Source organism: Cicer arietinum, chromosome 2 (genome assembly GCF_000331145.2).
Source record: "Cicer arietinum cultivar CDC Frontier isolate Library 1 chromosome 2, Cicar.CDCFrontier_v2.0, whole genome shotgun sequence".
NCBI lineage: Eukaryota > Viridiplantae > Streptophyta > Magnoliopsida > Fabales > Fabaceae > Cicer > Cicer arietinum.
In genome coordinates, this window is record NC_021161.2 from 45,404,627 (window position 1) to 45,420,452 (window position 15,826).

The 15,826-nt window shown below is 26.5% G+C and overlaps 1 protein-coding gene and 2 long non-coding RNA genes across 6 annotated transcripts in view; 1 reads left to right on the forward strand and 2 right to left on the reverse strand.

Annotated features, from left to right (window-relative positions):
- The first annotated feature begins 3,250 nt into the window (after positions 1-3,250).
- Positions 3,251-4,955, forward strand: LOC101512182 (uncharacterized). Its single transcript, XR_001142965.3, has 5 exons — positions 3,251-3,601; positions 3,689-3,758; positions 4,367-4,425; positions 4,525-4,601; positions 4,676-4,955. It is a non-coding gene; the product is annotated as an uncharacterized lncRNA (long non-coding RNA).
- Positions 4,956-9,162: 4,207 nt separating this feature from the next.
- LOC101512397 (uncharacterized) lies at positions 9,163-13,204 on the reverse strand. 4 transcript variants are annotated; one of them, XR_012161846.1, is made up of 3 exons: positions 12,649-12,974; positions 11,221-12,244; positions 9,163-9,577 (listed from the first exon to the last, which is right to left on the reverse strand). It is a non-coding gene; the product is annotated as an uncharacterized lncRNA (long non-coding RNA). The 4 variants fall into 4 exon arrangements; XR_012161847.1 differs by having other exon boundaries at positions 9,163-9,583; XR_012161845.1 differs by having other exon boundaries at positions 9,163-11,685; positions 12,052-12,244; positions 12,649-12,950.
- Positions 13,205-14,947: 1,743 nt separating this feature from the next.
- The window catches only part of LOC105851241 (cucumisin), a 3,691-nt gene continuing 2,812 nt past the window's right edge, over positions 14,948-15,826 (reverse strand). Inside the window, 2 exon segments of the mRNA XM_027330902.1 lie at positions 14,948-14,985; positions 15,279-15,458. Coding sequence (XP_027186703.1) covers positions 14,948-14,985; positions 15,279-15,458 — 218 coding nt within the window.

Genomic DNA, 15,826 nt, shown 5'->3' on the forward strand with positions numbered 1-15,826 from the left:
TAAATATAAATGTAATACTTATAATAATATATTCATAGACATAGATAAATATGTAGTAGATGAAATAAATAAAAATAGAAAAATTATTCTTAGAAATTATCATTAGAAAATCTAGTCAAATAAAATAATAAAGTTTTAAAAGTCATTCAAGATTTGAATATAATACCAAATATAATAAATTTATAAATTATATAATAGAGTTTAATTGTTATGAGCTATCAGTGTAAAATGTTTTACACTCTCAACATATTATAATTATTCATATATATGACTTTAAAAATAATTATAAAAAAATAATTTTAATGATTAAAAGACAATATGTATAGAATATATTTGCACTATAATTGTATACTAATTAAATCTTATATATTAACATTTAAAAATTATTAAAAATGATATTTTAGAGTATTGTTATTTCGTCTATAAATTAATACGCATCGCCTTAACATATAATTCACTATAAGATATTTCATTTGTTTTTATTTGAAAACCAAACTTAGTTGTAATGGCCACTTTGTGGAAGATGCTATTCAAGTTATTGGTTTTAGTCATTGCTATTATAGGTGTTTTGGTTGGTAACTCTCAAGGCGCGCAACAATTACCACCTTGTTGTCCACCTTTTGGAATTTGTGACCCAATTATTTGTCCTAGAACTCCATGTTGTATCCCATGTTGTTGACCTCCACCGTGTGGTTTCCAACCCTAAAACTTCAAAGCTCTTACATTATATTTACACCAATCATTATTTAAATAAAACTCAATCTCATATATGTAATAATTGCATCAATAAGAATGAATAAAAGAATTATATTTTCTTGTCCTCTATTATAATTTGTCTTTTCTTTTCATCCAAAAATTGTTTGCCTTTTTTGAATATTTTGTGACTATATATAAAAATTAAATAAATTTTTAATTCACGCACAATACAAAGATTAAATTTGTTGTTTTGATTTGACTATAACCATCCTTGTCAATTTCCTGCAAAAAAAAAAAAAAAAAAGACTATATAATGTTTTTAGATTTTCTTTTAGTCCATACTTTATTTTATTTTCTTAAAGTCAGTGTTTAATTCATTTCTCAAATAAAATATTAAATCATCTAAAAAACTAAAATGTTCTAATTATCAAATTTAAAACTAAAACTAAAAAAGGAAATCAAAAGAAGTTTTTACGATAATTGATTATATCATTATTTTTAAGTTTAAATATGTTTTTTGTGTTTATAAATATATTTTGTTATGATCTTAGTCTCTATAATATTTTTTTTCATTTATACCATTGTCAATTATAATGTTTTAAAAAAAAATTGTGAATCTTTTTTAGTAAAACAATAGTGACATGATCAATTTTGGATGGAGTGCCACAATACGACTGTTTAACAGTTATTGATCAGATAACATTTAAAATTTATTTGTTATCTCATTTAATTATTTAATTAAAAACTTAAAATTAATTAATTAATAAACAAGTTATATAATAAATGCTTAATAATCTCCATCTTCAACCCCAAGTTTTTTAATAAAAACTCACTAAGCTTCATCTTCAATCCTAATTTTTTCATCTTCAAATCACAAGTTTTGTAATTAAATATTTAAGCATATTAGACATATTTAATTTGTGAGACTTAAAATCTTGTAAAAAATACTTAAGATATTATAGTTTATATATTTGTTTTTTGAATTGGAGAGGAAGATGAAAAACCTTTTAAATTAAAGTGACACTATTTTTTTTTAACTCTGTCATTTAAAGTTAAAAAGATACACTCTCAAAAGTGAATAAATAATTGTTGAAATTTAATTTTTTAAATATAAATGTAATACTTATAATAATATATTCATAGACATAGATAAATATGTAGTAGATGAAATAAATAAAAATAGAAAAGTTATTCTTAGAAATTATCATTAGAAAATCTAGTCAAATAAAATAATAAAGTTTTAAAAGTCATTCAAGATTTGAATATAATACCAAATATAATAAATTTATAAATTATATAATAGAGTTTAATTGTTATGAGCTATCAGTATAAAATGTTTTACACTCTCAACATATTATAATTATTCATATATATGACTTTAAAAATAATTATAAAAAAAATAATTTTAATGATTAAAAGACAATATGTATAGAATATATTTGCACTATAATTGTATACTAATTAAATCTTATATATTAACATTTAAAAATTACTAAAAATGATATTTTAGAGTATTGTTATTTCGTCTATAAATTAATACGCATCGCCTTAACATATGATTCACTATAAGATATTTCATTTGTTTTTATTTGGAAACCAAACTTAGTTGTAATGGCCACTTTGTGGAAGATGCTATTCAAGTTATTGGTTTTAGTCATTGCTATTATAGGTGTTTTGGTTGGTAACTCTCAAGTTATGATTTTAGTCTCTATAATATATTTTTTTCATTTATACCATTGTCAATTATAATGTTTTTTAAAAAAAATTGTGAATCTTTTTTAGTAAAACAATAGTGACATGATCAATTTTGGATGGAGTGCCACAATATGACTGTGTAACGGTTATTGATTAGATAACATTTAAAATTTATTTGTTATCTCATTTAAATATTTAATTAAAAACTTAAAATTAATTAATTAATAAACAAGTTATATAATAAATGCTCAATAATCTTCATCTTCAACCCAAAGTTTTTTAATAAAAACTCACCAACCTTCATCTTCAATCCTAATTTTTTAATCTTCAAATCACAAGTTTTGTAATTAAATATTTAAGCATATTTTAAATTAAAGTGACAATATTTTTTTTTTAACTCTGTCATTTAAAGTTAAAAAGATACACTCCAAAAGTGAATAAATAATTGTTGAAATTTAATTTTATAAATATAAATGTAATACTTATAATAATATATTCATAGACATAGATAAATATGTAGTAGATGAAATAAATAAAAATAGAAAAATTATTCTTAGAAATTATCATTAGAAAATCTAGTCAAATAAAATAATAAAGTTTTAAAAGCCATTCAAGATTTGAATATAATACCTAATATAATAAATTTATAAATTATATAATAGAGTTTAATTGTTATGAGCTATAATGATTAAATGACAATATGTGTAGAATATATTTGCACTATAATTGTATACTAATTAAATCTTATATATTAACATTTAAAAATTACTAAAAATGATATTTTAGAGTATTGTTATTTCGTCTATAAATTAATACGCATCGCCTTAACATATGATTCACTATAAAATATTTTATTTGTTTTTATTTGTAAACCATACTTAGTTGTAATGGTCCTACTGTTTGTCTCTGTTCACAATCCTTTCATTCTTTCTCTTCCTCCTTCCAATTCCACCATAAAATCTATCTCAATCTTCTCTTTGCTCTTTCTCTTTGAATCATTTCTCTTTTCTCTTTGTCTCTGAATCACTCCACCCTTGCAACTCTTGAATGAATCGTTTATGGTTTCTCCTAAATCAGAAAAACACACCTAATCGTTCCTATTATATTCGCTCTTTCTCTCTGAATCGTTCCTCTTCTCTCTTTCTCTCTGATTTGGTCTATTCCTTTCACACAAAGACTTCATTTGAGGGCAAGATTACATGTTCGAAAGGTAACTAAAAACCCTAACCCACTACTTTTGTTTCAGGTAAAATCTCCACCTTACATTTTCTATATTGTTTTATGAATAACTTTGTAGGTATTATTGAAGCTCTCTGTCAAGCTATGAGATTCAAATGAAGATGTTGTTGCCTAAATGTGATTTTAAGGTAAATAAGTTTCATCTCTATACATTTCTTTTACAAAGGTTGAAGAAGCATTTCTCAGTTATTTAGTTATGTCGTCGGTAACTAGATTTTTCAACATGTGTGCTATTTGTATGTGTTGTTGCGTTTAAATAAATAAGTAGGGAAAAAGATATGCAACTAAAGCTTAAACCTGATTTGAGTCGATTTGTGAATTTTTTAGTGAAATTATTGATAGTGAATTTGTGAATAAATAAGTAGGACCTCTGTTTATATTGGATAGACTGGAATAACAATAAGAGCAAACCAAGTCTAGCTGTCACAGGGTATTAATTCAGTTCTGATATACGTATTGTATAGTTGAGTTTCAGTTTGGTGTACTTGTGGTTGGGTGATTTAGTTCTTGGTCTAAGATTCTAATTGGCCTTATTAGAAAGGAAAAAAAAACTTATTGTAATGTTCTATTGTTAGAGTACTGCTTGTACTGAATATATTATAAAGAACCTTATATACCTTTTGCTATTTAAAAAAAAGAAGACTAATTCTTCTTTCTTTGTATTTGGTTTTAAACTTCATGAAATTCTCTAGCACTTTATGTGTCTTTCCTTCAATTTTTGATTTATGCTTCTTAGATGACAAGGATTAAAAAGCAGTCAACATTTTTGCAAGATTGGAGCAAGATTATTGAGAGGTAACTACACTTGGAACCTACTATTGATACTTGTATTGGATTTTGGATTTTTTATTTAAGGACTATTTTGTTTTAAATTTTGTAATGTTGTTTTGCTAGAAAAGTGAAGTAGTTTGCGGTGGACACTTACTGGATTTGTTGTTTAAAGCATTGCATTTGCTATCATTCCTCTTTTGGTAAGTTTAGGACCTAGCTTATTTGGCTTTATTTTTTTATCACCAAGGTAACAATGACGATAAATTATTTCAAGTTGACGATGAAGGCGATGAATTTGAAGAGGATGACATAGATGACAAATTTGAAGAGGACAACGTAGATGCTAAATATGAAGAACACACACTTGAATGATTTAGATGATGATTTTAGATTATGCTTTTTTGGATGATGTTTTTTTACTAGGCATGTACTTGATTGAAGCATCAAAACTTCAACAAACTATATATTTTGCTAGACTTAGTACTTTAAGTATTAAACTTTATTTGAATACTACCATTTATTTGTTTACTATATATGTTACTAATCTTAGACAATTTGTTTATTACCATTTATTTGAATACAACTTTGTTAATAATTTGTGTTAAATTTGCATTATGTTTTCCTTAGTTCAATTTGTGTATGTAATTAAATTTATTATTATAAAATAATGACAAAATGTCTAATTTATTATTTGAATTAATATAATAGAAAAATAAAAATTTATTTTGTATATATGAATACAGTTGAAAATTGTTGCCTATAAGCTCTAGCAACATTTTATCAATGTTCTCAATGTATTGTTATAAAGCAACATTTATCAATTGTTGTCAGATATGACAACACTTGAAAAATGTTGCCTTAGACTTGTTGAAAAATTGTTCCCTATTCCCATAGTTTAGGCAACATTTATAAATAGTGTGCCCAAAAGTGTGAGAAAAATGTTGCCATAGATAATAGGCAACGCTCACATATGAGACGCCCGAAAAATGTTGTCTATTCTCTTTGGCAACATTTTGCTGTGTTTTGCCAACATTTTTCAAATGTTGTTACAGAGCAAAAATGTTGTAGTGTATTATAGGTGTTTTGGTTGGTAACTCTCAAGGCGCTCAACAATTACCACCTTGTTGTCCATCTTTTGGAGTTTGTGATCCAATTATTTGTCCTAAAACACTACATGTTGTATCCCATGTTGTTGCCCTCCATCGTGTGGTTTCCAACCCTAAAACTTCAAAGCTCTTACATTATATTTACACCAATCATTATTTAAATAAAACTCAATCTCATGTATGCAATACTTGCATCAATAGGAATGAATAAAAGAATTATATTTTCTTGTCTTTTATTATGATTTGCCTTTTTCTTTCAACAAAAAATTATTTGTCTTTTTTGAACATTTTTAAATATGAATATATATATAAAAAATTAAATAAATTTTTAATTCTACATATGATATAAAGATTAAACTTGTTGTCTTGATTTACCTATAACCAATAACCATCCTTGTCAATTTCCTGCAAAAGAAAAAAAAGAAAAGGCCATGTAATGGTTCTAGTTTTTATTTCTTTATTTTTGTTTTAAAAACATAAAATTAACAAAATGAAAGAAAACATAAAATATAAGGGGAAGAAGAAAGAGAAAAAGAAATAAAGAAGTAAAAAAAAAAGGGACCACCAGGCCGCTGCCATGGCCAATTTGATTTGTAATTCATTCATTATTATTTATTTTATTTTATTCTTTTTTTAATAAATCCATACTTTATTTTACTTTCTTAAAATTAGGATTTAATTCTTTTCTCAAATAAAAATATTAAATAAGCTAACAAACTAAAATTTTCTAATTATCAAATCTAAAACTAAAATTAAAAAGAAAAATAAAAAGAATTGTAAGAGATAATTACTTTAAAAATTTTCTATGTTTGACTATTGCAAAAATCAATTACCTTTTAGCATAAATTAAGTGTGCAAGAAACTTATAAGTATTATAAATTAAGATTGTTGCTAGGAAGATCGATTATTATTTTTTTCTTCAAGTTAAACAAGTGCAATTACAAACTAACGAATTGAAAAGGACACTGATGTTGTACTTTTAAACAATTATGCACATGTGATTTAAGGTATGGGATCATTTCAGACAGTTGTCAAGATCAAAACATCACTCACGATGAGCTGTCATAAGTTCTCTTGAAGTCTATAAATAAAGCTTCACGATGAAAAATAAATCAGAACTAAAAGTGTCAAACAAAACATCACTCATTCAATCATACTCGAGCTTCTCAATAATTCTAAGTTTTAGTTTTGTCCTTAGTGTGATATTAGAATCAATACTTAGTGAGTTCTAAAATCTAGAATATATTCTCAAACAAGAGTTGAGCATACTTAGATTCTAACAATCTCAAAAATCATTACTTTGTAACTCAAGGCTATATTGTTGACATAGCTTGAGTAGTGTGTAAAAATCTTTTTTATGATTTAAAAGTTAGTTTGTAGAAATCATTTCTAGGTAGAAAGGTACTTTGTAATAGATCAAGATTGATATGTAAAAGCTGTGTGAAATCCAAGAATGTTCTTGCTTTGAGCACTTAGTGGAAAACCTAATTGTGAGGATTGAACGTAACCCGTGTTGGGTGAACCATGATATATCCTTGTGTGATCTCTCTTTCCTTATCCTTATTTACTTTTTGTCTTACAATCAATTTTTATATTGATAAATTAATATTGTTGTTTTCTTTCCACTAACCAAGAACATTCTACGTTTGTAACCAAGATCAATCTTGAGTTAAATTATTTAGTTTTTAACAAGAATTTTTTAAAACGAGCAATTATAATTCAAACCCCAACGTTCTTCGTTTGTAACCAATATCAATCTTGAGTTAAATACTTTAGTTTTTTACAGGAATTTTTAACAAGGGGAAATTATAATTCAAACCTCATTCTTTATAATTGACATTGTTACTTCAATTGGCATCAGAGTCAGTCTCTAAGGATTAAACACCCAAAAAGTGTTAGAGAAAAAGCTTCAAGAAGATAATGTCAAAAGCTAAACATATTGCTCAAGGAAGGTCATCACATAGACCACCATACTTTGATTGCTCAGATTATTATTTCTGAAAAAGTAAAATGCAGTTCTTTCTAAAGTCACAGGACAGTGGTATGTGACGCATCATCATAGATGGAGATTTCATACCTAGAGTAGATACAACCGATTCAACATATGCTAAAAAGAAAGAAACAAAAAGGACCATAGATGAAAAATCTACGATACTTCTAAACTCAAAAGCTCAATTTTTTTTTATTATGTGCTTTAAGCAGGGAAGAAAGTGAAAAAGTAGATGAATGTGATACGACAAAGAAATTATGGGACACATTGCAAGCTCACCATGAAGGAACAAGCCATGTTAAGAAAACCAAAATTGAAATTGACATACGGAAGTTCGAATTATTTGAAATGAATGAAGGAGAGACAAACGGCGAAATGTACTAAAGATTCACAACCATAGTGAACAAAATACGTTCTCTTGAGAGATGTCGGAATGAGTTGGTATTTCAAAATAAGATTGATAATAGTCACGCAATGGCTGCCAGTATTACCCAACAAACTGGAGTCATCGAGCAAAGCATTCAAATGCAGAAGAGAAGAGCAATAGTAGACCTGATAGTGAAGTTGCTCGTGTGTTCAAATGGTTTCTCTCTCTTACAGAATATCTAATTCCCATCCTCAATTCTGAAACGTGGAATATATCACAAGACTAATGTAGTACGGTGATTTTTGCATAAATCATGTGACGAGAGAAGCTTTTTAGACTAGAGACAAAATTGAAAAATTTTGGTTTGGATTCTAATGTTGAAAATGCCATTTTTTTTTTATAGTGTGTCTCTCTTTTCTCTTTTCTTTTGAATGTTGTTAATCCATATGTAGATTTGTTTATCTTTTTTCTTGTTTTCAAGGGCTTTTGCCCCTTGAAACCAAAAAAAAAAATATAGATAATATTTTTTTATTGACAAAATAAATAACTATATATATTTTTGTTACACATTATAAAAATATATATAGATCATAGCTATTAAATATTTATAAATATCTACCGGCAAAAAAATATTCATAAATTTGTTAGTTTTCATTGTAAACGAATTACAATCTAGAATATTTTTTTATTATTTTGTATATCATATTTAATAATTATAAAGTTCATCATATTATTTATGTTAAATTTATATTTTTTTAAGTATTTGTAATTAAATATTTAAGTAAGTGTATTAGACATATTTAATTTTGATGTTTAAAATCTGATAAAACATACTTAAGAAGTTATAGTTTATAATTTTTATTTTATTTTTGAATTGGAGGAAGATGAAATACATTTTAAATTAAAGTGACAATAAAAATATTTTTTGAACTCCGTCATTTAAAGTTAAAAAGATACACTCTTATAAGTGAATAATATTTGTTGAAAATTAATTTTATAATTATAAATTTAATACTTATGATAATATATTCTGAGACATAGATAAATATGTAGTAGGTGAAATAAACAAAGATAGAAAAATTAATTTTAGAAAATATCATTTGAAAATCTAGTCAAATAAAATAATAAGGTTTTAAAAGTCATTCAAAAGTTTGAATAAAATACTTAATATAATAAATTTACAAATTATATATTAGAGTTTAATTGTCATAATCTATCAATGTAAAATATTTTATACTATCAGCATATCATTATCATTCATATGTGTGACTTTAATAATAATTATAAGAAAAAACAAATAATTTTTATAATTAAATGTCAGTATATGTAGTAAATCTTTACACTATCAATGCGTTCTAATTAAATCCTATATGTTAACATTTAAATATTACTAAAAATGATTTTGTAGAGTATTGTTTCTTTGTCTATAAATTAGTACATATCACGTTAACATAGGGCTCACTATAAGATATCTCTGTTGTTTTTCTTTGTAAACCAAACTCAGTTGTAATGACCACTTTGTTGAAGATGCTCTTCAAATTATTGATTTTAGTCATTGCTATTATAGGTTCTTTGGCTGGTAACTCTCAAAGCGTACGAATTCAAGATTTACCACCTTGTTGTACAGCTTATGGAGATTGCTTTCCAATTACTTGTGCTAGAGGTCCATGTTGTCGTCCATGTTGTTGCCCTCAAATTTGTTGATTTCCGACCCTAAAACTTCAAAGCTCTTACATTATATATTTACACAAATCATTATGTATTAAATAAAACTCAATCTCATATATGTAATAATTGCATCAATAAGAATGAATAAAAGAATTATATTTTCTTGTCCTCTATTATAATATGCCTTTTCTTTTCATCCAAAAATTATCTGTCTTTTTTGAATATTTTGCGAGTATATATATATATAAAAATTAAATAAGTTTTTAATTCACGTACAATTCTAAGATTAAATTTGTTGTCTTGGTTTGCCTATAACCATCCTTGTCAATTTCCCGCAAAAGAAAAAGAAGAAATACTATATAAGGTTTTTAGTTTTTCTTTTCTTTATTTTTGTTTTACAAATACAAAATTAACAAAATAAAAGAAAACATAAAATATAAGAGGAAGAAAAAAGAGAAAAAAAAAAGAAGCCAAAAAACAAAAAGGTCCACCAAGCTGTTGCCAAGGCCAATTTAATTTGTAACTTATTCATCCTTTACTTATTTTATTCTTATTTTAATAAGTTCGTACTTTATTTTACTTTCTTAAATTAGGGTTTAATTCATTTCTCAAATAAAATATTAAATAATCTAAAAAATTAAAATGTTCTAATTATCAAATCTAAAACTAAAATCAGAAAAGGAAAATCAAAAGAATTGTAAGTGATAATTATTTAGATTTTTTCTATGTTTGACTATTGCAAACATCAATCGCCTTTTAGCATCGATTATTTTCACTCACCTGCAAATCGTCATGACCACTTTTGCATAAATTAAATGCACAAGTCGCTTGTGCATTATAGGTAAGTAGGTACTATAAATTAAGATCATTTTTACGAGGATTATGTTATTATTTTAAATTTAAATATGTTTTTTTTGTCTTTTTAAATACATTTTATTTTGATTTTAGTTTTTATAATTTTATTTATTTGATTTATATTATTGCAAATTTTAATAAGTTTTGAAAAAGTCTTTTATGAATATTTTTTAGTAAAAAAATAGTGAATGATTAATTTTAGATAAAGTGACACATGATGGCTGTGTAATTGTTGTTGACTAGACAATATTTAAAATTTATTTTATTAACTCATTTAATTATTTAATTAAAAACTTAAAATTAATTAATTAATAAACCAGTTAAATAATAAAAACTCAATAATCTTCATTTTCAACATCAAGATTTTCAATAAAAATTCAACAACATTCATCTTCAACCCTAACTTCTTCATCTTCAAATCACAAATTCTTATATCTGAATCATAATCTTAAAAATTTTAATCTCTCATTTTTTTTTACATCACACGTATAATCTTTCCCATAACTACCAAATACATAGATTGTTTTCTGCAACAAAAACCTCTTACCCTCCACATTGTTTTTTTAGATAATTCAATCAAAAAGAAAAGAAAAATGCAAATTTAGTTAGAGATTAAAGATTGTTTATCGGGAAGGCAGAGGCAAAAAAATCAGAATTAAGAACACTACTAGAAAAATAGGATTTAGCGTCTGCCAAAAGCATATTTTACTTTAGTTAGATTGCACTTTTACAGAGTTCGGCGAGGTTTTCCAAATTCAACATGTACACCAACAAACAAACTCAACAACATCCATATTAATAACAAAGTATAATCAAATTAACAACATCCATACCTTTCAATTGCTTATAATCCTTCCCCCTACAAACTACGATTTGTTGTTTATCAAAATTCACCAGGATACAGGGGGACTAGGTCTTGCATCAATGCATTTGGGATAGTTAGTAAACAACAACTTACATAACCAAGCAGAAGAATGAACCAGAAACACAGAAAAACGCAGAAAAATGAACCAGAAATCATTCTAAGTTATGTCTAAGTTAATATAAGCAATTAAAGAGAAATCATGCAATCTATCCAGATAGTGCAATCTGTCCAGATAGTGCAATCTGTCCAGAAATCATGCAATTAAAGACAAATCAACGCTATGGTATTGGTAAGCCCTTCATCCTCATTCTTTAAATTACCTTGATTTTATACTAGGAAAATCTACATTATGTCTGTAATAACCTCAACAACAACAAAAAACTGATTTCTTGGTGTAAGATAGTGCATTTTACATTGGTGTTCAAACCAGAACCTGCATTTGGTGTAAGATATTACATGCCCTTACTACAAATAACTAAAAGTTAATAAACATAAGTACAAACACACAATATCAATACATTATATTAACATCATAACACATTCATAATAAATATTTAATTTTGGCCATGATATATTGTTAATTACTCACATTTATTATCTAAGTCTAACCACTGCAAAATCTCAATTAATCATTCTTTAATTCTTTATGGACAATCACAACTATCACAGAACTTCAAATACCAGCATTGCATGCAACTTTGAAGCATGTGTATCAAGTTTTTATGATTGTTGGTTAAATACTCTAGGGCATTAGACTTATCAAGTGGATAATCAGAACTAGAAGAATATTAGAAATTACCAATGAATGACCAAAACAGGAACTTTTGGCCAGAAATTAGTCAGTGTCTGATATCGTCCATCCAATGTCCAATTTGAATCCGTTGCATACCTTTGAATCCATTTAGGTTGCTGATAATCAAGAAAGTAAATCAGAACCGAACCAATTGTTCTCCATTTGATGTTGCTATTATGTCCTTTTTAGTTTGCTTGAACTGTGAATCATAGCAAATGTTTAAAAAACAAAACTCACATACCACACAAAACAAAAGCCACACATTAATCAGACCATCAAAGCCAAACAAAAGCCACAAAAATAGAAAGCACACAAAAACAAAACCCACAAAAACAGAACTTCTAATCTTGGTTCTAAAAATCACACATTCATCCACATCATCACTAAAAATCAGAAAGCAGAACTTCTAATCTTGGTTCTCAAAAATCAGAACTTCTAAGCAGAACTTCTAAAAATCAGAAAGCAGAAATAAAAATCTGAAACCATAAATCTATATCCACTGTTTGAAATTGATAACAAATAAGAGAAAACGTCAAATCAGAAATTCTAATCTTGGGAAAAAACGTGAACGGGCTACCTTGAGAGTGAGACAACGACACTTACATTGAGAATCGACAATAGATGACAGCGCGGCGACGACACTGAACGACGACGGGTTCGAGAGGGTCACACGTAAGAGAGGGGGACAGTGACGACTTTGAGAGTGACGGTGACGGTCACAGGTTTGGCGGCAATACTCACAGCATTGAGAGGAATGAGAATCAGTGTTGGGTTCTAAATATAGGGTTCAACGATGAGAAACAGTGAGAGAAGGGTTCAAAACGTAGGAGAAGGGTTCAATCTGATTGGATTTTCTAAGGGAACAATCTGATATTACAAATAAAATAAAAAAATAACCTAGCGTCAGACACTTTGACGCTACATATTAAAATAAAAAATAAAAAATTAAATGAATAAACTAGCGTCTGATTTATTTTACTTAGCGTCGGAGTCGGGGGCTGACGCTAAAATCAGCAGCTAAAATGCAATTTTCTAATAGTGGAAGTTGAAGAGAGATAAAGTTGATTTTTTCGGCAACATAAAGAGTATAGGCGAATCTCTGCTGAGGTTCTGCTCGTCGGACGCTCTCTGATTTGGTTTGAAGAGAAAATCAGACAAGAGAAGCACATATGTTTTTTTAGTCTGATTGACGGAGAAAGAAAGAAAGAGAAAGAGAAAAAAAAAAAAAACGAGGTGTGTTACTTGGGTTATTTATCTATGCCTTTGGTGGTTATGGCAAAAATTATAGGTATGGTGTAAGAAAAATGAGAGATTAGAATTTTTAGGATTTAGATCCAAATATGAGAATTTGTGATTTGAAGATGAAGAAATTAGGGTTGAAGATTAATGTTGTTCAGTTTTTATTAAAAAATTTAGAGTTGAAGATTAAGATTATTGAGTTTTTATTATTTAATTGAATTTGAATAAAAGATTTCTAATTTTTAAAAGACACTGTAGAATGCTGTTGTGTTACAGGTCGGATTTATTAAAGAAAGCAAGGGTGGTACTATTCCACTCCGCGGAAATGTCCTAAAAAATCTGTGTTTTTTTGTACCCAGAAAAAATCTACTTGTTGCTGTACTAAAAAATTAGTCTATTTAATGTACCTCTAATTAAATATGTAAAAATAATAATAACTTTTAAAACATTTATTTTATTTCAAAATATAGAAAATAAATAAAAATGAATATTGTTTATTTATTTATTTAAAAAAATTAGTTTTTATTAAAATAAAGACACTAAAAAATGATTATTTAATTTGATAGAGTTTTTATTTTCACTTACGTATCGTTATTAGTTAAAGAAATACTTTATCAATTTGGTCATTTGTAAATAAAAAAGGATAATATTGTTGATATTTTAAAATATGAAAAATCAAATTATCATTTAAAATTAAAATAAAAAATTAAATTGAGAAGAAAAAAAAGAAAAATAACTATAATACTAATTAAAATTAAGTTAAGAGATGTACTATTTATCTTTTTTATAAATACATTTTTAATTGAACAAAGTCAAACTAAAAAAGAAGTTTATGAGAAAGAGAAAAAGAAAAGGAAAGAAAAAAAGCAATGAAAGTTTCCATCCTATAAGCTAAGTAAAAAAGAGAAGTAGATTTGTCATTTATTCTAGTCATACATTAAGAGCAAAATTTTCAAATGTATATCTTAATATTTGTCTTGATCTCGGTAATCAAGGTATATCCGAGTGACCAATTATCTACAATTAAATAATATCTCAGTATCAATTTATTGACATAGTGAAATTATTGTGTCAGAGATTGAAAATCTAGAAGAAAATTTAAAAATTAATCCAAAAAAAATAACAAGTGAAAAAACTGATATAACAACATAGAATTGTGCATCAAAACTATATTGAACTCACTTGCCGAAGCACAGAGAAGTGAAATATGACACTCCTCTCATTATTTTATTTCCAGTAATATTTAATAACATATATCTAACTAGACACTTAATCTGCACCAACATAACTAAAAGAAATAACTTCCTTCAAATCAAGCCAACCACCTGTGCTTCCATCTTCTTTTCACTATGTTCAGTTTCAATCGGATTATCGAACCAACAACAAAATATTATAGGGTTTTGTACCACGCACCTCCCTTTTTTACCTCCCACCCCCCCAATTTTTTTTAAAGACTATTTTACCCTTATTTAATTTGTAAAAAATTATGGAAAATATTTCCATTTCAGTCTTCCACCCCAACTTTCGAATGTTTTGTAAAATTGGAAACTTTCGAAATGTAATTATGCAGAAAAAATTACTAATTTCAAAACTTTGGAAAAATACCAAACGTTCGAAATGAAATATTCAAGAAATTTCGAAATATTATACTACACTTTTTGTTTTAAAACCCAGAAACAGAGTCCAAGACAGGATATGGGCCTTATATGCACAACTCAATCATGACAAAAAAATAACATGAAAACCTACACCCTTTTTTTAATCACTTATTTTGTTTGCGGTCTATATTTTGTGGTTCTGTTTGCAATATTAAATGTGAGTCTAACGAAATATTCCGAGCTAGATCATGATTCAAAGAACAATATGTATTTTTATTTTTTTAACAAGTGTACAATATTTCTTTTCACCAAAGAATACAATTTATTCAATAATAATATAAAATAATAAATTTACAATTACAATATAAATGAAATTTATACAATATAAATTTGCACCCTCGACTTTTTCTGCCCGTTCATCAAAAATAATAATTGGGCTCCTTACTTGAAAATTTCCATCATTCCAAACTAAAGAAGCCGAGTTAATAGACTTCTTTAGTTTTCCTTCTATGGTGAGAACATATGTTTTCTTTTCCCCCAGTGAAGTGAAGGACAAAACACTGGGGTTGTAACGTCCTAATTTCAAGGTTTAGAATTAATTACATAATTATCTTTGGGATTAGGCTAATTCAACCAAATTAAATAATAAGATAATACGATAATCTTAGCTTTGTTTTTATTTATTTATTTATCTATCTACTTATTATTTGTTTTATTTAACAAATGATTGAACTATACAATTTTTATGTTTAATTGTTAGATGAAACAAATATAATTTAAGTTAGGAATGGCTGGTGAGGTTGCTTGAAATATAACAACCAATTCCAATTAAGTGGTAGAAAATATAGGCTAAATTGCTGCACCGCTTGGATTATAACAATCTATCCCAATTAAGTGGAAGAAAATATAGGCTAAATTGCTGCACCGCTTGGATTATAACAATC